The sequence below is a fragment of the Sciurus vulgaris genome (genome assembly GCF_902686455.1).
Source record: "Sciurus vulgaris genome assembly, chromosome: 3".
Classification (NCBI taxonomy): Eukaryota; Metazoa; Chordata; class Mammalia; order Rodentia; family Sciuridae; genus Sciurus; species Sciurus vulgaris.
This window is the reverse complement of record NC_136463.1, coordinates 126,737,355-126,760,177: the sequence shown is the minus strand read 5'-3', so window position 1 is coordinate 126,760,177 and position 22,823 is coordinate 126,737,355. Positions and strand designations below refer to the sequence as shown.

General features: G+C 39.9%; 1 protein-coding gene across 2 annotated transcripts in view; it reads right to left on the bottom strand.

The window, feature by feature from the left end:
* RAPGEF4 (Rap guanine nucleotide exchange factor 4) overlaps positions 1-21,813 on the bottom strand; it is a 290,423-nt gene extending 268,610 nt beyond the window's left edge. For both annotated transcript variants that reach the window (XM_079135070.1, XM_079135069.1), the window contains exon 1: positions 21,647-21,813. In XM_079135070.1, coding sequence (XP_078991196.1) covers positions 21,647-21,711 — 65 coding nt within the window. In that variant the 5' untranslated portion in view covers positions 21,712-21,813. The remainder of the gene's footprint in view (positions 1-21,646) is intronic.
* Between the last annotated feature and the right edge of the window lie 1,010 nt (positions 21,814-22,823).

Below are 22,823 nucleotides of genomic sequence, written 5' to 3'. Positions count from 1 at the left end.
CAACTTAACAAATTTCCATCTAGTGCCTACTGTATGCTACCATGATACCTGTTGTGAATAATGAACGGGATGGGCTCCCTGTCCCCAAGGTACATGTGTTCAAGTAAGAAAGAGATTAGATGAACAACTTTACCACAACAAGGCAAGCACAATATTTGGGGAAATTGTTTAAAAAAGAAAAAAACAAAAACAAACAAACAAACAAACAAAAAAACCAGCAGGCATTTTATTGTGTTCTTGTTAGGGACCAAAGTAGTGGCTGTATATACATTAACTCTTTTAATCCTCACAATAACTTCATAAGGTTACTTGTATAATCCTGCTGATGGAAAAACTGAGCTTGGAGATGGTTGGTAATTTTAAATCTCAAGGTCAGGACAAAAGCCAGACTGGAGCCCAGTCCATTTACCACACTCATACCCATCAACTGTTTAATCAAGGCCACCCAGAGAGGTGCGACTGCCCCAGGCAGGCAGATAATTAGAGTCCACTTCAAACACTAATTATTGATTCAATATTTATTTTTGCAGAGAAGCTGAGCAGGGCAGGCGGACTAGCCAAGGGCAGCCCTCAGCATCTCCTCTACGTTCTCAAGCAGTTCAGAAAGGCCTAAATCTGTACCCGGCTCAACAAACACACAAACACATTCATCTCCAAGGATAGCAGCAAAACCAGCCCCGCTCTCTCTAGAAGAGAGTCAGACGGTCTGTGGTTAGTCACTATTCGCTTACTCATGTACCCTCTGAACACCACATTGAAGTGGCACCTCATTCCTAAGAAGTATATTTTGTGAGAAGAGTTCTGACAAGACCAGGGTTGCCAGATTTTCTAAATCCTAATGCAGGATGCCCACTTAAATTTAAATTTTCAATAAACAATGAAGAGCTTATTGTCCTGTTGCAATAACTAAGATATATTTTTAAATATTTTGTTGTTTATCTGAAATTCAAATTAATTGTCTTGTATTTTCTCTGGAAACCCAAGGCAAGCCACATTTTCTCCATCTCTTATTTCTGTTTTAGAACCTCTTTGAAATGAATGCCCCAAGACAATTGCCCTGAAGTCTCCTCGCTTATCCTAGGGCTGGTCCCACTTCTTCCAGTGTCAGACTTTGTTCCGCCTTTACAGATAATGAAATAGAAAGAGCGACCCAAAGCCTGTGCTCCTCATTGCCACGCTTGTGCTTCTCAGGGTCACATGCTCAACCACTCCCTGACACTATTCACTTCTGGGGGAGAGTGCAAAGAGAGCCGCCTGGTAAAAAGGAAGCATCTACTCACAGCATCAATTTTGCTGAAAGATTTTTGGGAATGAAAGTGTTGCATTTTTTGGATTTTTTAAAGAATACGTCACATGAATATGCAAAAGAATTCCAGCTTTCCATTTGGCCAAAGTCAAGTTTTTTTCATGAAAACTAGTAGGCCACAATAATTTTACGTGCCATGAGGGACTGTAACATGTGGTCCTTTGGAGTGACACAGGATCCCCAGAACAAGCACTACGGTGCAGAAACAGTGAGCAGTGCTTTTGGTGAGAACTGATTATGCTACGTCACCAGCACATACAGCTGGCATGCTTCTGCTGAGTATTCATGCCAGGAAGTGCGATTTCTTGATGAATCCACAGAAGTGTTTTTGGTTTGTTTGTTTCTCCCCCCCGACTTTTGGCTGCAAAAATCTACTGGCTCCCACAAGCTAGTACAACTTCCTGTTGGGATTGCTCAAAAACATGAAAAATCAAATATTTAATTTACAGCGCAAGACTACAGATAGCTCCACTTTCTGTTTTAGTGATTATCCCTTTAATATAAAACCAACCAAGGGGCTGGGGAGATAGCTTAGTCGGTAGAGTGCTTGCCTTGTAAGCACAAGGCCCTGGGTTCAATCCCCAGCACCCAAAAAAAAAAAAAAAAAAAAAAAAAAAAGCAACAACTAATATAAAACCAACCAAAATAAAGGGTTTTTTTAAATATAGATTTATGTTTCCTTTTTGCATTTTAAAATGGCAATAAAAAATACAGTTTTCATGTGGATAACGATCTATTGGTGCACACGTTTTTTCAATGACCTTGAGCTCTCAGATTTTAATAACTCCCATGATTTTTCAATGACCTTGAGCTCTCAGATTTTAATAACTCCCATGATTCCATGAGATAGAGAATTGGACTGACTGTGCACAAGTAGCACATCTCCATAAATAAGAATCTCATGCATCAAAACAACATGAACTACCAAGACCATGTCATTTTTTCCCCCCTGCGGTACTGGGTATCGAACCCAGGACCTGTCATCTTTAAGCTTTCCACGTTGAACTTAAGAGATGCTGGTGGACCCACTCAAAACAATCATTGGTGGTATGTGCAAAAGCTCTAAAATCCAAGGATGTGTTTATGTGTTTATTTAAGATCAACATATTGTCTGATACAAATGAACCCAAACTTGCTCTCTTTGGGCGAGCCACAAAGATGTAAGACTTTGACTCCAACAACAACATCCGAAAGCCAATTAGGCACATGTTGAATGAAAGGTGCCAGAATTTTTTGCAGCTAATAGCAGCAGATGTGGCTAGAAGCAAGACAACAAAACCAAAACCAAACAAGAAAATGCATAAATTGCTCTTAGCATTCCTTAAGGACACTTTCAGAACTGTCTTAAAAGGTGAAACTCAAAGGGTAGAAGAAAATTTGGTGATGTATTGCTCAACAGCTATATCCAAATCTAAATAGGGACCCCCAACGCCCCACCAAAAGAGGCAGACAAGCTGAAGAGATACTCTTATCGAACAACTTCTTCAAATAACAAATCACCCTGAAAGCACTCTGGACAGTCTTTTGTCCGTCTCCATCACCAATAAGAGAGACTCTTCAGACAGATACGGTGCCTACACACTGTGGAATATGGCTCTCCAAAGTAGTCCCCAGAAAAGGAGCCGCCATTGCTTTGCAGAGTTCAACCACAGATGCTACCAAACAAAGAACTTGGCCCTGTGTCATTCTTCAGAGAGGCCCCAAGCCAGTCTTCCTTTTCCTCTCTACCTTTTAGAATCCTTTCCTATGTTTTTAGATATAATGTGTCCCCTCCATAGGCATCCAAGCTGAAGCCTCCCTGAGGCCCCTCACAGAGGCTGGACTCCCTTCTTCCTTTTCACCTGGACAGGTGAGATCATATCTTCCACTCATTATGCCATCCCCACCTCACCTATTCTCCTTTGACATAAATTCCATTGAAAAATCAAACAAAATAAAGGCAGGGAGTTTACCAACCTACAGTAGGACTAAAGGATTTTGAAATGGTTCTTCTGCAGGGTCCATGTTTGTTCAAGCATCAAATGAAATTTTACCTGGCACCTAATTTGTACAAGAATCGTGAAAGGTGATAAGGTATGTTTAATGGTAAAAAGGAAAGACTTGAGTCCTGAAATGATAATTAGTCAGTCGTACCTTTTAGAAGTTGAGGGGCATTGCCTTTCTTAGCATGATAAAAAAATACCCAAAAAAGGGGACACAAATATGTATATATTTAAAACTTTATAACATATGCCAATATAACAAATTTTTTAAAAAGGACAAACCAAACAACATTTTCCTTACATAAAATATTTTCATTACATTGCTCAATATAAAGTTAATGCATCACACAAAGGTTTTATAAAGGATTCTTTGGAAATTGTTTCCAGAGAGGAGGGAGAGGGAAGGAAGTGGGAAATGAGTTTGATGTACATGTGCAAATATATAAAAACAAATCCCACTATTGTGTATAATTATAATGCACCAATCAAAAATTATTTCCTATTTCAATGTGACTCAAGACAAGGAAAGTGGTTGATGGTGAAGTGATGGTGGGGAAAGAGGTGTGTACTCTTGAGGAAGGCATCAAGAGAAAGTGAGGTTCTGGGTCACTGTCCATGCCAGCACCCATCCTGGGACACATGAAGCAAAACAAAAACAAAGAACTTGGCCCTGTGTCATTCTTCAGATAGAGAAGTCCCAAGTCAGTCTTCCTTTTTCTCTCAACCTTTTAGAATCTTTTCCTATTTTTTTTTACATATAATGTTGAGGGTTTATAGGAGTCCTTAGAAGATAAACAGGGAGGATTGGGTCCGCTCCATCTTGTCCAGAGCCAGAAATGTCTAGTTACCTTTTTGGTAACAGCTTTTCTTAGGTGAACTGGGTAAGTACACTTTTACAACTGTCACATGAATCAAAAGCAAGTGTGCACAAACCAGAAACTCATTTACAGAGCCACAATATCTTCTAAGAGGCTATGTTCCCAGGGACATGGCAACCAATGAGCCATATGTTGTTTATTTGTTAATCACTTGCCAACTCTGGCTTTATTGATAATATCACTTCTGAGTTTCACAGCAGCCCGCAAGCCTCAGCTGTGATAGTTTGCTTCCTTGCTGTTCAGTATTTATCTCGGTGATGTTGATTCTCTGTTCTCTTCCCCATCTGTTACAGAGAAGTAATACCCTGTGATTTCATAAGTGCATCCATGTTATCCTCCCTCTTGCCCTCTCCACCTCTATTCCTTGATTATTCAGCTTACCTTACTTGGACTTCCCCATTTTGACCTCCATTCCAGTTGAATGAATAGAACAAAATCTTTCTGAATATTTCAAAACATCTCTTGCTTTTCAGGACCCCTCCCACATTTCTTGGTTTTTCTCCTGCCTCATTGGTCACTCCTTAGTGACCACCTCATTGGTCTCAGCTTCTTCTGATAGGTACTCATATTCCTCCTGAACTTTTTCAAACGCATACTTCCTTGGTGTTCGCCAATCTTATAAGGCTCATCTATGTATTCATAATAGCCAAATTTATATCTCTAGCTCAGATCTCTTGCCTGAACTCCAGAGTCATGTATCAAATTTCCTGCTTGGCATCTCTAGTTAAAGGCCTACTAGAAAATGCAAACTCAACAGATCCACAGCCCGCTCTTCTTTTCCTCCAAACATGCCTTATTTGTTACAGTCTTCTCCAGCATAACAGATGACCCCGAGATGATCCTGTGATACTTCCTGTTACCTTGTCCAAAACCCTTAGAATAACTCTTGACTCTTCTTTTACACATTTCCACATTCAATTCATGAGCAATTCCTAATGGTTCCACCTGCAAAATGTATCCTACTGCTTCTCACCATCTCCACTTGTGATCCAAGCCCCCATCACCTTTTACCTGCATTATCGCAATGATTTTCTAATAGGCCTCCCTTCTTCCACCACTGACCCCCTCTCCACAACATCGTCTCAACATTATAATCACAGTAGCATTTTTTCAATGTAAATCAGAGCTCATTCCTCTGCTGAAAATCCTTTAGTGATTCCCCATTTCACTCAGAGGAAAAGTCAAGACCCATACAATAGCTGTCAAGTCCCTGCATGATCTGCCCTCATTCCCTGTGTGACTTCTTCTCTCACTCTTTCTCTTCCTAAATTTAGCCACAATAGTAGCTTCCTCATTGGTCCTTGAACAATCTATGTGTGAACCCATTCCACTGGCCACTCCCATTGCCTGGAATTCTGACCCTAAATGTATGCTTGGTTAACTCCCGGCCTCTGCTGAAAACACCCTTCCACTGACCCCTATTCTGATACTATTGATGCCACATCTTAACCATCCATACTAGTACTCCCAACCTCCTAGCAGGTTCCATTGGTTTTGTTCCATAACACATATCACCTTCAAACACAACATTTAGATAATTTGTTCATTAGATTTACTGTTTATTATCTATTTCCTCTGTCGAAAATAAGTCCTGTGAAAGCAAGGGTCTCCTGTTTTGCTCACAGATGAATCCTAAGCACTTATGTTTCCCAATCAGTACACATATATTGACTGCAGAAAGTAATCTCATTACAGTTATGCCTCAACTATTCAGAGAATATTTATCTAGAAATCTAGTTATTGAAAAAATAATAGAAGTGAGATCATGTGGCATGTAAGTTTAAAAGGCTTTGAGAAACCAAAATCAAGGCTCCAAATACTAAAAATCTGAAATCCATTCACTTTACTCAGAGAAGAAATACTCAGGGGCAAAAAGTATGTATTCATATTACATCTAAAGCTCCAACAAATTTGGTTACTTGCATTCTAATTTTGAAGGATTAGAAGTAGTATGTTTGTGCAAGAGAAGGAGATGAGACAGAAATGTAAAGGGCAACCAGCAAGGAGCAACAACTTCTGAGCAGCAGGAAGGAGACAGAGAAATAAAACAAATGCAGGCACTGGGGGCATTTGGTGTTCAAACAGATAATCCACATGCTTCAGAATCACAATATAACACAGAAAATTGACTAATGTTCCATATACTGAGACTCAATCATCAAGTAAAAGAAAAAGATATTCAGATATCTTAGCAACAGTCACACTAAATAAATTTTAAGTGTTTCTACCAGAATTATTAAATAGTGCTAAATATGGATAACTAACTGGGATACACTTGTATGAAACTAACTTCTCTACAATGCTGGATAACTGAAGAGTCGTTATAAATAACCACGTTTGGCTTTCAGTTATTTGTTTATTGTTGTGTATCCACAAATTAATCTTACATTAATCTACTTTGAGATTTCAGCAGGTTTTCAGAAGTCTAGGTAACCTGAGGGTCTTATCATCTAGAAACCATGTAAAGGAAATCCTTGATTGGTCAATATGTGTGGGAAATGGTATGTCCCAGGTGGTGCAGTAGAATTAGGGTTAGATTAGAAGGTGCACATCTGGATGAAGTGACTTGAAAGAGCCACCAGGCTCTTACTGTATGTGTGCTGCATCTTGATCTTCTTTGGGTTACGAGTTTCACTTCCCTAGGAATTCTTTATTTGAAATATAATCATTTCTACAAGGGATAGCACAATAAACTCTTTTACACATTAGTTCAGATTACTTTATAAGTCATGAGGAAATTCAGGATTATAAGACTCTGAACCATAGATGAAGATGGAAAGAAGAGTAAGCCACAGTGACCCAACATTCTGAGTCCACCACCATGAAGAGTCCAAAATGTCTAACCTACTTTTCCTGCTTCAATAATTGGTTACAAGAGAGATACAAGACAAGGGCTAATGGGGGAAAGGTCACCCCGAGAAGTTTGGAAGATCTGGGACCAGAATCAACCAACCAAGGATACCTGAGCAGGTCAAGTGGGTCGAGAATGGCTCCTTGCAGGGCCCCTGGAAGCTTTCCCACTGCGAAGAGCCAAGTGAAGGCTAAGAGTTGGACTAGAGGTGGTCCTACCTACCACAGGGCACTGCAGGTGTCCCAGGCGTTTGCAGAGAGGTGAGGGAAAGTGAAGGGAGTGTGCAGACGGCTGGAGGTACAGGGCTTTGGGTACACAGAGCACTTTTCCCGTTTGCTTATGTTCAGCCCTCAGTTGGGAATTCAAGCCAGCCTTGTTGGGCATTAAAATTCTTCCATAACTGGACCAGCTAACTAAACTGTCCTAGTTAATATCACTTACCAAGCAATAACTATCAGTTATGAACATAGGGTCCTATAGAAATAGATGATGCATATGAAGTGGGGTCAGACCTATCTCCTAATATATATTTGTTAGTGTTTTTTTTAAGTTATTATTAGCCGGGAACAGTGGCGCACACCTGTGATCCCAGCAGCTCTGGAGGCTGAGGCAAGAGGATTCCAAGTTCAAAGCCAGCCTCAGCAAAAAGCAAGGTACTAAGCAACTCAGTGAGACCCTGTCTCCAAATAAGGTGCAAAATAGGGCTGGGGATGTTGCTCAGTGGTCAAATGCCCTAGTTCAATCCCCAGTACAAAAAAAAAGAAAAGTTATTACTGACAGAAGAAGGATAGGCATGGCTACAAAGGCGCAACAAGGGGGAGTCTGGTGGAGATGGAACCCTTCTGTATCTGCACTATGATGATATTTACATGAATCTACACAAGTGATAAGATTGCATAGAATTACACATATGTGCACATACACATATAAGTGCATATAAATCCTGAATAAACTCTTGTGGTGTGGATGTGAAGTGTCCCCAAAAGCTCACATGTGAGACAATGCAAGAAGGTTCAGAGGAGAAATGATTGGGTTGTGAGAGTCTTAATCAGTGAATTAATCCCCTAATAGGAATTAAACTGAGTGGTAACTAAAGTGGAAGGGTGTGGCTGGAGGACATGGGCATTGGGGGAGTGGCTCTGGGGTACACATTTGTATCTAGTAAGTGGAGATCTCTCTGTTCGCTTCCTGATCACCATGTGAGCTGCTTCCCTCTGCCTTACTTTTCTGCCATGATGTTCTGCCTCACCTCGAGCCCTGAGGAGTTGGCCTTCCATGGACTAAGACCTCTGAAACTGTGAGCCCTCAATTAAACTTTTCTTCCATAAAATTGTTCTGGTCAGATCCTTTAGTCACAGCAGCAAAAAAAAAAGCTGACTAAAACAACTTTATACGTTGGACTAATGTCAGTTTCCTGGTTTTGACATTACCCTATAATATAGTTCTCTGAGATGACACCATTGTGCAGGGTTGCATAGGACCTCTCTGTATGTATTTTTACAACTTCCTGTAAATCTGCAATTATTTAAAATCAAAAACATTTTTTAAAATGATTGTTGCTAGCTCTACTTTTTACTTTTTGATTTTAAAAAGTCACAAAATCTGAAGAGACCAAACTTAGTAAGATTTTAAGTATATCACTGAACTGTTCCTCTTTAGTGATTTTATCCTTACTGAAGGGACTAACGTTAGATTCGTGAATCCTGAGTTAAAGAAGTTTCTGCACTGGGCCAGTAGGATATGAAACTCAACTTCTAGTCAAGCAACCAATTTCATCACCATAATGCCACCTGTGCTGGTCCACACATCACACTGCAGTCTCAACTACCTAGTTAGCATTTAAATGTCACTGTTTTTTTTTTTTTTCTTTTTTTTCTCTTATAATTCACCTTATTTTCATTCTTTTAAGTTCCTCTCTTTAATTTCTTCAACATCAATCCTATGAGATAACAATCCCATTAATTGTTTCTCTTATATAAGAGTATAAATAAGTAAAATTCAGCACATGAAATCAGTTGGATGCCTATCTCGCTCATCCCAATTCAGAAAAAAATAGATTCAAATGTTATTCTGTTTCCAGAAACATTCTTATGTGGCAAAATGTAACTGCATAATTCTCTGTAGACAGATAAAAATCAATAGCAAGTAAATAAATTTGAGGTTAGTTCAACTAAAACAGAAAGAAAAAAAGTTCCCTTTTATGTTATTTTCCACCATTTTAAAAATCATTCCATTCTGGTATTTTTTATTTTTTAATTTTGTTACTGTTCACTCTCCCTTCTGACCAATGCCTCTATTTCCCTAAAAGTGATGAATAATATATACATATTTTTAATTATTTCGATTTCACCATTTGACTGCTTTTAGATGATCCAAAACACTACCAGGTTAAGTAAAGTCCACTTTTGATTTCTATCAGCTCCTCTGAGGAGCAGTTTCATTGCTTATTTCTCCTGTGGATATTCAGAGTTAGAACTTCTAATGATAGAGACAAAAAATAAACATGTTAATCCTATAAACCCAAAAGATTTTAAAATTAAATTTACTTTGACATCCATAATGTGTTCAAAGTCGAATTCTAAAATGAACCTCTAAAGTGGTTAAGATAAACATCCAATGAAGTGCCAAAAAGGTAGGAAGCAAAGCAATAGAGATAATGTAAAATCCAATTGAGGGGAAGATGAAGTGCATTCACAAGCTGATAATGTACAGTTACAGCACAGGAGATGAAAGAGCACAATAAAATTATATTCCATTCACAGCCACTCAGTTGGGCATCCAAGTTTGGCTATGCTTTGGAGATCTACCTTACAGATAAAACTGACTTATTAAATTCTTCCTTTGGTATTTTCTGTATCTGCACCTGCTATATCAGTAGAGGATTCCCTTATTTATGCTCTGATGACCTGAATAATTCTGGTCTAAGTTTTAAAATGATTTTAGGAAAATAAAGTAAAAATCTAGCTACTAACTAGATAGTTCTAACTCTGCAACTTAGATCTTCAAATATCATCAGAGAATATTTATGAGTCTGATGTACATATGGTGCCCTTACATCAGAGTCTCACTATGCTCAATTTGCCTTCAACTTTTCACATGAAAAACATTTAGAACATATTGCTATATCATGATGAGGAAAATATGATAAGAATTCAATATGAAAACACATCAAAAGGCCAATGATGGAATAGTAATATAAAAAAAAATTAAGATAGCAAACACGGTCTTTGAATGAGAAATTGTTGGGATTTCTAGGTGTCGGAACCATTTCCTTATTCTATCACATTAGTCTGACAGGCCTAACAGAACACTGACTCCACAAAGGAACTAGACAAATTCATCCCTGATAACTATAAACTGGCTAAATATAGAAACAAGAGCTCCCCACTTCCCCCAAAAAAGAAGCCCAGCCTAGGTCAGGGATGATGACCACCATGCATCCACAGTCAAAAATCAAATGCACACAGTCCATATCTTTTTTTTTTTTTTTTTTTTTTTTTTTTTTTTTTTGCGGTGCTGGGGATCGAACCCAAGCACTCTACCGACTGAGCTATCTCCCCAGCCCCCCCATATCTTTATAATCTCATTTAAACAATAGTACTTTTCCTGATCTGAATGGTACTTATCAGTTCTCTAAAGGTAACTTCCTTTTCTCTGAAAAATTATTATAAAGAAAAACTAAATGAAGAGTATAGTTTACATCTTTAATAACATTTAATAAACCAAAATTCCAAAGAGCCTTCATTTATCACTATCACCATTTTATAAAATTGCCCAGATTTTTCACCAAAAAAAAAGTAATTAATACAGTATGGGTATTTTCTCAAAATAAGGCTATTTGTTATCAAAGAAAAAGGCAGCACCATATTTATGCAGCCTGTGTCCTCACCACAGGCTCCAGGCTTCGGCTGTTCTATAAAATATCTCACCCACCTATTGAGGAAAGCCCAGACTGCACTAATTTCAATTCAAATGAGGTGGCCTCTCGGTTCATTTAAGGTCTTTGATCAAATGTTACTTCTGCAGAAGACCTCTCTGGTCATCCCCTCTCAAATAACAATACCCTCAGTCTCTTTCCCTTTTCTCTGCTTTATTTTCCTTGCTGTTCTTATCACTACCTGGCATAATAGTATGGACTGCCCGCATACATACATCTGTCTCCCTGTCCCCATGTGTCTTATGTCTGGCTTCATGGCATTTATTATCACTTAGCTTTTCCTGTGGTTTTTTTTTTTTTTTCACCACTGTATTCCTTACCAGCTGGAACAGTATCCATCATATGCCGAGCACTCAAAAACTGCAATAACTGAATGAATGACTATCTTCTCCTCTAGGATTCCAACTCATGAGGTCAAGAGCCTGTCAGTGTTTCTCACTAACAGAAGCCTGCAAGCCTGTCTGGCACAGGAGAGCAGGAAGCAAAATACATGAATGAATAAACGAACAAATGAACAGTAGGAAAGTAATAACTAAAAGCTGAGCCTTTTCCTACCACACATTTGGGCTAAGGAACACAGAACAGAGCCTGAGGTAGGGAGAAATAGGCAAGGAGAAAGGTGTCAAAAGGAATGGCAAGGGTCACTGAAGGCGAGCTTTCTTATATTCCAACTTTGCTTAAAGAGTTCATAAGGAAAATGTGCAGAATTCAAGAATGCAACTTTTCCTGTAATATAGTCAATAAGTAAACAATAACTCCCCCAAAAGGGAAACAATCCATAGAGGGAAAAGGCAACATACAAAGTGGGAGAAAAGATTTGCAAACTACATATCTGATAAGGTGTGAATGTCCAAAATATCTAAGGAATTCATACAACCCCATAACAAAAAAAAAAAAAAAAAAAAAAAAAAAAAAAAGATTAAAAAATGGGCAAAGGACCTGAATACACATTTTTCCAAAGAAGGCATATAAAATGGCCAACATCGCTAATGAAAAGATGTTCAACATCACTAATCATCAGGGAAATGAAAATCAAAAGCACATGAGATTATCACCTCCCACTTGTTAAAATGTCTATTATCAAAAAGACAAAAAAAGAACTAACATGTTAACAAGGATGTGGGAAAAAAGAAAACCTTTGTACACTCTTGGTGGGAATGGTATTGGTACAGCCATTATGGAAAACAGCACGGAGTCTCCTCAATATCAAAAATAAAGTTACCATGTGTTCCAGCAATCCCTCTTTTGTGTATAAAGCCAAAGGAATGGAAATGAGTATATTGAACAGATATCTGTACTCCTGCGTTTACTGCAGCACATGACAACAAAGATTTGGAAACAACCTAAATGTCTACCAGCAGATAAATGGGTAAAGAACGTGCAAAATGTGCATGTGTACTTGTGTATATGTGTATTATGGGATATGTACACACAAAGGAATATCACTCAGCCCTGAAAAGAAAGAAAATCCTCATCCCTGTGAAAACATGGGTGAACCTGGAGAACATTAAGGTAAGTGAAACAATCCTGGCTAAGAAAGACAGACACTGCACAATCTCGCTTCTATGTGGGATTTGAAACAGTCAAACTCATAAAAGCAAAACAGAATGGCAGCTGCCAGGAATTCAGGGGCGAGGGAAATGGGGAGACATTGGTCAAGGAATACAAAGTTTCAGTTATGTGTGATGAATAAGTTCTGTCAGTACAGCATTGTGACTGTAGTCAAGAGTATTATATTATATATTTGAAATTTGCTAAGACGTTGGCTTTTAAGTGTTCTTACCACACACACACACACACACACACACACACACACAGGTAATGCTATGAGGTGATGAATATGTTAATAAGCTTGACTAAGGACATTATTTCATAATGTATATGTATATCAAAACATCAAGCTATACTTCTTAAATATGTACAACTTTTATTTGTCAATTGTACCCATATAAACATGAAAGAAATCAATGACTAGAATAAGTTTGCCCAAACAAGGGTAGGAAATAAATGACTTCCTTCAGGTCTTAGACAGAATTAAAATTTCACATAATATTAGGAATCAAATTATTAACTTGCAAGTAATGCTTGCTTGCCATCAACATCTTAACTATTAAGGCTTTTCTAAGGGCCTTTAAGAATTATTTCTCTATTTAACCAAAACAGAGAATCTTGAACTTTTAATCAGCTAATAGGCAATATTTCTATAAATCAGTTTATCCTATTTGATATGCTTACATTTTACTATCAATTTTATTCAATAAAACATTTTTAGAAAATTATGTCACTCACACTAAGCATCTTAAGATTATACCATAGCAACTGACATACGCTCCTGGGTTCAATGCTTACAGAGGGCCACACTCTGCGGCATACTCTATGGGTTCTTTACCACCCTTTGTCTGTGTGTTAGAGTAGCACCAACATGCCACCTTCAGACTATGCCCTCCCCTCACATCCCCATAGATAAGAGGAAAACTATGGGTAAGGCATACCAGTTTGGCTAACACATGAGGATATCATTTCCCCCTCAGTTTGGTCAACTCCAAAGCTATGTTACTCTTCATCTAACTAATAACACAGATTAGCTGTGTGCCAGGTATTTACTGGAAAATGTTACTTCAAAATCATTGACACTAAATTTTAATCAGTATCAATGGTTCAGATATGAAAAAAAAAAAGTTACCTATAGAGGATTTCCTAAAGAGAAGCAATCCATCTATACCTAAAATAACCCAAAACCTTTCCTTGGCTTAGTGAGACCATTAGGAATCTACACACTACCCTGGCCCCTAGGAGAATTAGTCCTCCTTGCTATCCCTTTAGTATTATGCTGCATAGCAAGAGACTTCTGGAACCCACTGCTGAATTCACCGTAGGGATGTTGTTGAGGATATTGTTGATTACGCTGCAAAGCATCTTCTCCATAAGGCTGAAGGGGTCAACAGGTCCCAGCACCAGCTTCATTAATCATTCTTCTCCAGCAAGAAGAGTTTTACTTTGGAAACACTAAAAAATGCAACCATTGTGCTTCTTTCTTTATGTTGGCCATGAGAAATTATAGCTTAAGTTCTTGTTTTAGTAAAGAAGAAAGGTTTGAAATTGATCGTCTGAGTTTTCCCTCTAAGAAGCCAAGAAAAGAAAAGCAAGTTAAGCCCAAAATAAGGAGAATAAGGGTAAATAATAATTAGCAGAAATCACTGAATTTCTCAAACCATAGAGAATCAACTAAAAGTTGATTCACCCAACTGAGGAACTCCAGGGAGAATGATCAAAAAGGAGAACAGATATAAATTATTAGTATGAGGTAAGAAAGTATCATTACAACATATACTGAAGACATTAAAAGGACAATAAGAGAATACTATGAAATTTGTACCAATGAACTTGATAACTTAGATTAAATGAACAAACTCCTTGAAAGAACTTATCAAAAATTATCAAAAAGGATGTCCACTCTCATCTCCTTTCTTCAACATTGTCCTAGAAATCCCAGTCAATGCTAAAAGGTAAGAAAAATAAATAATAAAGATATAAAGATCAGAAAGAAGAAGTGGAATTGCCATTACTCACAGATCAGGTAGTCTACATGAAATCCTGAGGAATCTACAAATCTCTTACTAGAATTGAATGACCTCCCCAAATTTACATCATTAATAAAATCAAAACTGCGATTTAAACCTACACATTCTGGTTCCCAAACTCTTAACCCTTATGCCACGCCCTCTCTACTTAAAGATGACCATGCAGCTACAAATGTGTTAGCCCACAAACTTCTACACAGCAGGTATCAGAAGCCTCATCTGAAGATTTGGAGTCAGAAGTTCAGGAAGATTAATAACCTGGTAGCTAGGGGTGGAGATTACATGGTTTGTGGGTGGTGGTGGAGGACATTGAATGCAGATCCGCTAACTCTAAAACAAAGCTGATTCAGAGACATCATGTCTTTTGACTGACAACAGGAAACAGTGAAGAGGTCCTTGGGTACACCATCATATGTGTGTACCCCAAGTCTGAGGGAATTGAGGCCTGGCTAAACTTTCCTTTCCTAAAATCCTAGGGAGAGTAAAATCAGCACCACAGAATTTAACCCTACTTATATATTAGGCTGTGTTGTCCTCCAATGGAGATAGATAGATATAGATGTAGACCTACATAGATATAGGTAGATGTCACATGCTCCTGTGGATTTGGGGCCACAAAGAGATAACCTCCAAGAAGCTGCAAATAGATAGTTGTTCAGCATTGAACTTGAAAGACAACACATTGCTCACATCACTAAAAGAGACCCCTTAACATTATGTGCCTTGTGGTAGAACTACATAACACTTCTGTTGAAGCTTTCTTGCCAAAAAATCAAATCTGAATTTAATCAAGCTCTAGACCCAGATACCAATTTTAAAAAAAAATTTTTAGTTGTAGATGGACACAATACCTTTATTTTATTTATTTATTTTTATGTGTTGCTGAGGATGGAACCCAGTGCCTCACATGTGCTAGGTAAGCACTCTACCACTGAGCTACAACCCCAGCCCCCCAGATACCAATTTATAGGAAATAGAGGAGACAATGGGACATGTTAAAAGACATCATGGTATACAATTAAAAATCAGACTATAAAAAACACCAGTTTCTTCAAGAAATTTATCACAAAAGAGAGAGAGACAGAAAGAGGGAGAACCCAGACCTAGAAACAACTTGATACAACTTATTTGGGTCCTGATACCAACAAACTGCAAGAAAGAGAGTTATGAAATTAATGGAGAAATCTAACTGATTGGATATTTGATTGTAGTAGGAAACTAATGTCATTTTTAAAAATGTTTAACAATGCTATTGCTTTCTTTATAAATAGTCCTTACCTTTTAGAGATACATGCTGATATATTGACAGATGAAATAACACTATGTGTGGGATTTGCTTCAAAATAATCCTGGGGGCAGAGGGGAACAAATGGCATATAAATGAAGTAAGATTGGCAGTAAGCTGATATTTTTTTGGAGTGGGGGAGGGGTGGTAAGAAAAGCATATTGTTCTCTCCTTTTTGTATATTTTGAAATTTTCTATAATAAAAATGGGTTGGGTTTTAAAATAGAGCTATGAAATGTCATTTGTTTCAAGAAAAAGATTCACAAGAGCCAGGAAGCAGAAGGAACAGCAGAGGCAGATGTTGGCAGAGCCCATCTGGGCTCTCTCCCAGGTAAAGAGGGTAGGTGCAAGAACCTCACTACAAGGTTGCAGAGGTCATTTTGTCCTTGAGGAGGAGGATGCATGTGGCCCTCTCACCCTGGTCCCACTAGCACCTTCTCCAGTCAGGATACTGAACTGAAGATGGAGATAAAATGATGAGTAAAATACAGGAACCAATGCCAAGGGATGCAAAAGGAGAAGTAAACAGGCCATTACCACGGAGCCTGCCTTGTGTTGCGTTATTAGAGTTGGACAAAGTGTGCTATGGGAGCACTTGTGACAGTCATCTAACTGGAAGAGGTGACGGCCGCACTGTCCTGAAGCATTCCCAGAACTGCTTTCTGATTAAAATTGAATTCCTGGGCTCTATCGCTCTAGGAAAAGAATGCACTCTGCAGGCCAGAAGATGTAAGTGACCTGACCTGCTGGCAGCTTTGCTTCTTAAGAATGCATGAAATGTACTTCTGGTAACAACTGGATTTCCCATTCAGCTTGCCTAGAGAAAGAGTACATTAGCCAAAGGATGTGAGTGTCCACTTCTCTGACATTACAGATTTTATTGTCAAATTAATGAACTGATTTTTAAGGCCTCTGAGAGTCTGGTACCTGTGCATCCATCCCCAATAGATGCATTTATTCTTTATGTGCTGACAAATCAGGACTGTAAGATTGCAAGGTCAGCCCTAAGCCCTAGAGAATTTACCAGGGTAATATCCACCCTGGGGACCTGCCTGGGAGACTAATGTCTCCCAGAGATGAGCTTCTGTTCTGCATGGTTCTTTGATCTTCTACATTGCTCAAGGGTGGGCCCATGTCTGATGCTTCTTTGATATTAAACTTGAAATATCTGAGTCATCTTCTCACACCATGTGTGCTACAAAGTATTTTAGTTTTAACAAATTTGTTCCTTGATTTCTTTCACTCTCATTCAATCACATCAAAATAGCTAACATAACATCTATTTGGAGTAAGTCAGATGCAAAGAGACCGTCCAAGAGGTATTTTGTAAAGGAAACTCAAATACTTAAAAATTAATTCCTTAGCTGCTTTTAAAAGATTACAACCTATTTTACATTTGATCACGTTAACTTCATCTTCTCCTTTACGGCTGTGACGGCCAGTGGTCCTCAAGTAAGCCAATCCTCTGAGGGCTACCCTCCAAGCTATGCACAAACTCTAACTACAGGAAACAAAACCAATTCATTGTGAACTCCTTCCCTTAAAAAGACAATTTCTTTCATCTTCAGTGGTTTCGTCAATCACTTGGTGAGCTTCTTTCATCTAGAGCAAGGGATGGCAAACTTTTTGTGTAAAGGTTCACACAGTTAATATTTTAATCTCTATGGACCACAAGTCTCCCTTGTTGCTACTCAACTCTGCTACTGTAGCGTGAAAGCAGTCACGGGCAATATGTAGCCAAGTAAGTGTGACTGTGTTTCAATAAAACTGTTTATGAACACTGAAATTTGAATTTCATATAAATTTCATAGGTCACAAAATATTACTCCTTTTTATTTATTTCTAACCAATCAGGAATGAGCCAGGTGCAAAAGCCTGTGCCTGTAATCCAGCTACTTGGAAGGTTGAGGCAGGAGGATCATAAGCTCGAGGACAGCCTAGGTGACTTAGTAAGATCCTATCTCAAAATAAGATTTTAAAATGATTGGGGATGTAGCTCAGAGTAAGGTCCTGGGTTTGATCCTCAGTAACATACACACACACAAAAAGAAGAAGAAGAAGAAGAAGAAGGAGAAGGAGAAGGAGAAGGAGAAGGAGAAGGAGAAGGAGAAGGAGAAGGAGAAGGAGAAGGAGAAGGAGAAGGAGAAGAAGAAAGTAAAAACCATTCTTAGCTCAGGAGATACACAGGCAGCTGCCAGATCTGGCCCATGGGCCATAGCTTGTGACCCCTGCTCCATTGGCAATGACTCGCCAAGACGTAGATGAATATACGCAGTCCCTGTCCTAACATAATGCTTCCTATCAACCATGAGATCTATTACCTATAAATAATTTTTAAGTCCACAGCCCGAAAAGTTAAAATCTTGTGGGAAAAAATATTTTCACTAAAAGTAAACAATGTTCAGCACATTTTTTTAAATGCTATCTGAGAGTTTGGGTGCTGTTTATAAGAAATAGATACACAATTTTCTAAAAAAACTATTAAAATACTGCTCCCTTTTCCAAAAAAAAATTAAAAATTAAATGCTATCTTATATATCTTAAATCTCCAATAGTGGGAACTATGAAATTTATTCCTAGTTAATTGTCTCTGTGATGAAGAAAGAAGTTAGAACATATAAAAGACAGTAGTAAACTTGCTTTGATTTCAAAACGTGTCTACTGAGACTTTTTCCAATGTTGGTTATCCATCCTGCTGGTGTTTATCTTTCTGATTTCAAGATCAGCAATTTTAGGTTCTCATCCCCTCAGTCCTAGTCCAATTATATGAATAGCTGATATGTAAGAAGCTTTGCATTTTCTTTCTTTAATCTAATCCTCACATTGACATGTTTTCAACACCTTTTCCTACATACAAGTTTATGCAGTATCATCCTGTTTATAATAACTTTCTAGGCATGCCTCACAAAACACTTTTAAGGCCTTACCTTCCTTGTGTGCTTTGTTTCAATTTCATCGCATACTTTTTTCTTCCTGCAATGTTTTCTATTTTCACTCCCTTTTTTACTGCTATACCCCTAGGTACCTCTCCTTCTAGCCATCCACAATGATTGTCACTGAAATCATGCATATATTTGAACTATATTTTCCAATTATGTTGTGTTCCCAGTTAAAATGTTCCAAGCATCATACCCTCAAATTGTACATAGGTGTTCATTGTATGATTTCTTCTTTTTCTGTTCATGCTTAGAAAATGTCCATAATAAAAACTACATAAAAATAGGGTGTGTATAAAGAAAAAAGGAAAGCACACACTCCTATATTCTAGATTCAGTCACAAGTGGAATTTGCGGAAGGGAAAAAAATAGTGGACTCCCTGCCTCACCTTTGTATCTTTGCTCAAGTTGTTCCTCTGCCTGGCATGCCCTCCCTATCCTCTGCCTGGTTAAATGCCCCTTAGCCTCTGAGGTCCAAGCAAGAACTCTCGGGGAGCATCCCCAGCAGACCTGATGACTCTCCTCTTTATTCCCAAAACACTTTACACATCTCCATTAAAGTACTTATCATCACATTATGGTTAGTTGCTTATGCAGCTGTCCCTGCACCAAGCCCTCACCCGGCCCCAAGCCAGTAAGCATCCCCAATGCCCAGCACAGTGCCTGCAGGAGGACATTAACATTGCATTGCTCAGACATATTGAGGACAGTCAGATCCCACTGAGGGACTTCAGGGGCTTCTCCAGTCAACTTCCAGTAGCACTCTCAACCTTTCTACTTGCCGAAAAAATAAACAGATATATCCATCTAAGTAAAAATGCAACTTCAAAACATGTTCCCTCAGGTTCTCTTACAATGAGACTACCACTACTAAATTTCATAGGAATTCTGACATTGACACTGCAGAACAGGTAAGATCATCTTAACACCATATAATAAAATGTTTGCATGGTACCTCACAGTTTTCAAAGCATTTCCAGTTTTTCTACTCTTCTATTCGTCCACTCATCCCTGGGAGATAAGCCTGAGATAGCCCTTGCCTTCTCTTTCAGACACTCAAAGAAGTAAAAGTGTTAAGTCCAAGATCAGAATTGGTGATAGCTCTGGGCCTAAAATCCTCAACTTATTGATCTATTCACTCATCTGCACTCAACTAGTACTAGGCTCAGTATTTGTGGATGTTGTTTTGTTTTGTTTATAGTAGGCTTTTCCCCATTATGAATGGTGGATTAAATTGTGGAACTGTGTTCTAAAAATCCATTCCAAATAAAATCATTTAGGTGGGCACACATTATGAAAAGACAGTCAAATATGCCCCACTTGTACTGCTCTATGATTTTACCATAAGTACTTATTGACTAAAGGGTTTCCAATGCACTATTGACTGCTCAAAAATGATATGCCATGCATTTCTACAAACAGAAATATGCCATTCATTATCTAAAAATTTCACTCATAAGGAAGCATTACTATTTATAAGTTAAGAATAAGATTTGACAATTCACTTTTCCTGAACTAGTATGGAGCACTTATCACATTAGCAGCCTCTACAATCAAATATGCTCTTAGTTCCTCTACATAATTCTCTGTGATTTAACCATCAGTTCAATTGTCTTATTATTTATTATATGCAACTTTTCTAATTTTAGTACATATTGTTTTAGACATAAATAGGATACTGCCTGCCCAAAATCTTGCTACTATGTGGTAATTGAAAGTCAAGTATATTTCTCAGATATATTAATTTATTCAAATGAGCTACATTTAGCTTTTCTCTAATCACTTAAATTTTTTTCATCAGAGGCCTATAACAGTGGAGCATGCACAGCATGTCACACTTAAGATTCTCAAGTTTGATCTGGTTATGAATCTGTTAATAGAAAATTTTTTCAATATGGCAGAGCACAAAAACATTTCACACAAATGCAAATAGAGATGTCACGCAGATAGCTGCAAGATGTGAATCATTGCCCTTCCGCATCAAACTCCAAAATTCAGTGACAGTTCACTCTGCAAGATTTCTTGCTCAGCTCTTAAAAGTTCAGATGCATCACCTTTTAATCAGGGCAATAAACTATAATTGCTAACATACTGTGTAATGTTTACTGCTAAACCTGCAATCTGGACAAACAGAAAATTATGCTGTCAGAGCCTAGAAACAATTGTAGTCCGTTGTTACACACCGCACCTTCCTAAGAGAGCTGTCGTCCAGAGTTACATGCTGTACGGTTTTAATATTTTAAGAGTAAGGGTCTTTTCCCGAGAAGCAGGTATTAAGACGAAAGCAGCCTCCCGCGTGACCTTCCTAACACAGACCTTGAGCGAGCGACTGCGGGGGCACAGTGCTGTGAATTTCAGCAAGGGACTTGACAGCTCCGCTGTGACCCTAACACTTTGTTTTCAAGAATATTAAAAAAAAAAAAAAAGAAGAAGAAGAAGAAGAAGAAAATTACTCTGCACCTGCCTGAACCCCCGCCCCTCTTTAAAACTTAAATTACGTTCATTCCCATAGTCTGAAAATCCGGAAGACCATATGTATCCATCCTTCCGTCCCGTGATGCCAAGAGAAAATAACCCCCACCTAAGAGTGGAGCCTAGAGTCGCAGGGGCGGGGGGCTGCTGTTCTGTCCCCCGCTGCGCTGCATTCTCCCCACCACGTGTGATAATCTCAAGCAAGTGCCATCCCCAAAATGCTGGGGTCTGTGCCCGCCTGCATCCGGGAGGGGGACCTCGGCCCCTCCCCCGCTTGGGGACCCGGGCCCCCGCTGCACGGCAGCTGCGCCCAGGTACTGGACTGCGGCTCCGGGCGGCCGTGCCCGGGAGGTCTCGGGACCCGGGCAGGAGCAGCGCCTCGGAGCCCGGCCGGGGCTGGGGACGCTGCCGGAGATACCTTTTATCCAGGCAGGCGATCCACTCGGCAGAGGAGGAAGAATGGGCAGCGTGCGCAGCGACCATGTTGGGCAGCGGCGCGAGGTGTCCCCGGCTGCAGCGACCTCCCGCGCTCGCACTGCCTCCGCCTCCGCCTCGCCCGCCGCACCGACCCTGCTCCTCCCCGGCGGTTGCCACAGGCCGCCCTCCCAGCGGGCTCCCGCGTCCTGCGGGGCGGGGGCTGGCGAGGGAGGGGACCCGAGGGGCGGGACGCAGGCGCCCGGAGGGCCGAGCCGCCCTCCCGCCGCTGCACTGCGGCGCCAGGGGTGGGGAGCACCTGGGTCCCGCCCGCTGTGCGGGGAGGCGGAGGTGGAGATCCCGGGATGGCCACCTGCGACAGGTGGCCCCGAGTCCCCGAAGACCTGGGCCCCACCCTCACCTTGGGGCCTCTGAAGTAAGGAAAGGACAGGCACCACCGGACTGCTTGGCGGGGGTTGGGGGGCGTCAATGTCTATATATTTTTCATACAGCATATGCCACTAAAATGGCTGCTGCCTCTCGGTTTCCTTAGAAACCCATTAGTCTTCCCCAGCAGCTGTCAAAACTTGCTGGCGGCTTCCTGCTCACCTTTGCTGTCTCCTCTTTAAAGAGATTTTGAGGGAGGGACTATAATGGCGTGGGATGGGCACACTGTGGTCTCTGATTGTGGAATCCAGAGGACGATTTCTCCCGAAGGTTGAGGAAGGGCTGGGAAGGAATGGGGAGGCCGTGCAAGCTTGGTGGGAGGCAGGGAGGAGAGGGAGGCCAATGAGCCAGAGTGGCCTGAACAGATGACCAGTGGTGACTGAGGGGATGACAAACTCAAGTCATTGGCCTTGGACCTTGAACTTGCTTGGGCTTCTACAACCTGAACGATGAAAAGAAACAATTAAGAATGGGGAGTATTGCGGTCCACAGCAGAACTGAGGTTTCAGGTCAGCGACCAAGTTCACAAGGTACTGTATGGACTTGGATGACAGGCTGCGCATGCCATCCTTTCTCTGGCAGGAGTGTCGAATGGGGGGCATAACTGCCTGTCTCTGATAGGTGTTCACAGCAAATGTTATGCCTAGAAGTTATTCAGTTACACTCTGCCAAAAATCAAATTCACCCAGATGGTTGTGCAGGAACTTGGGTTATGACCTGATAATTCCATCAAT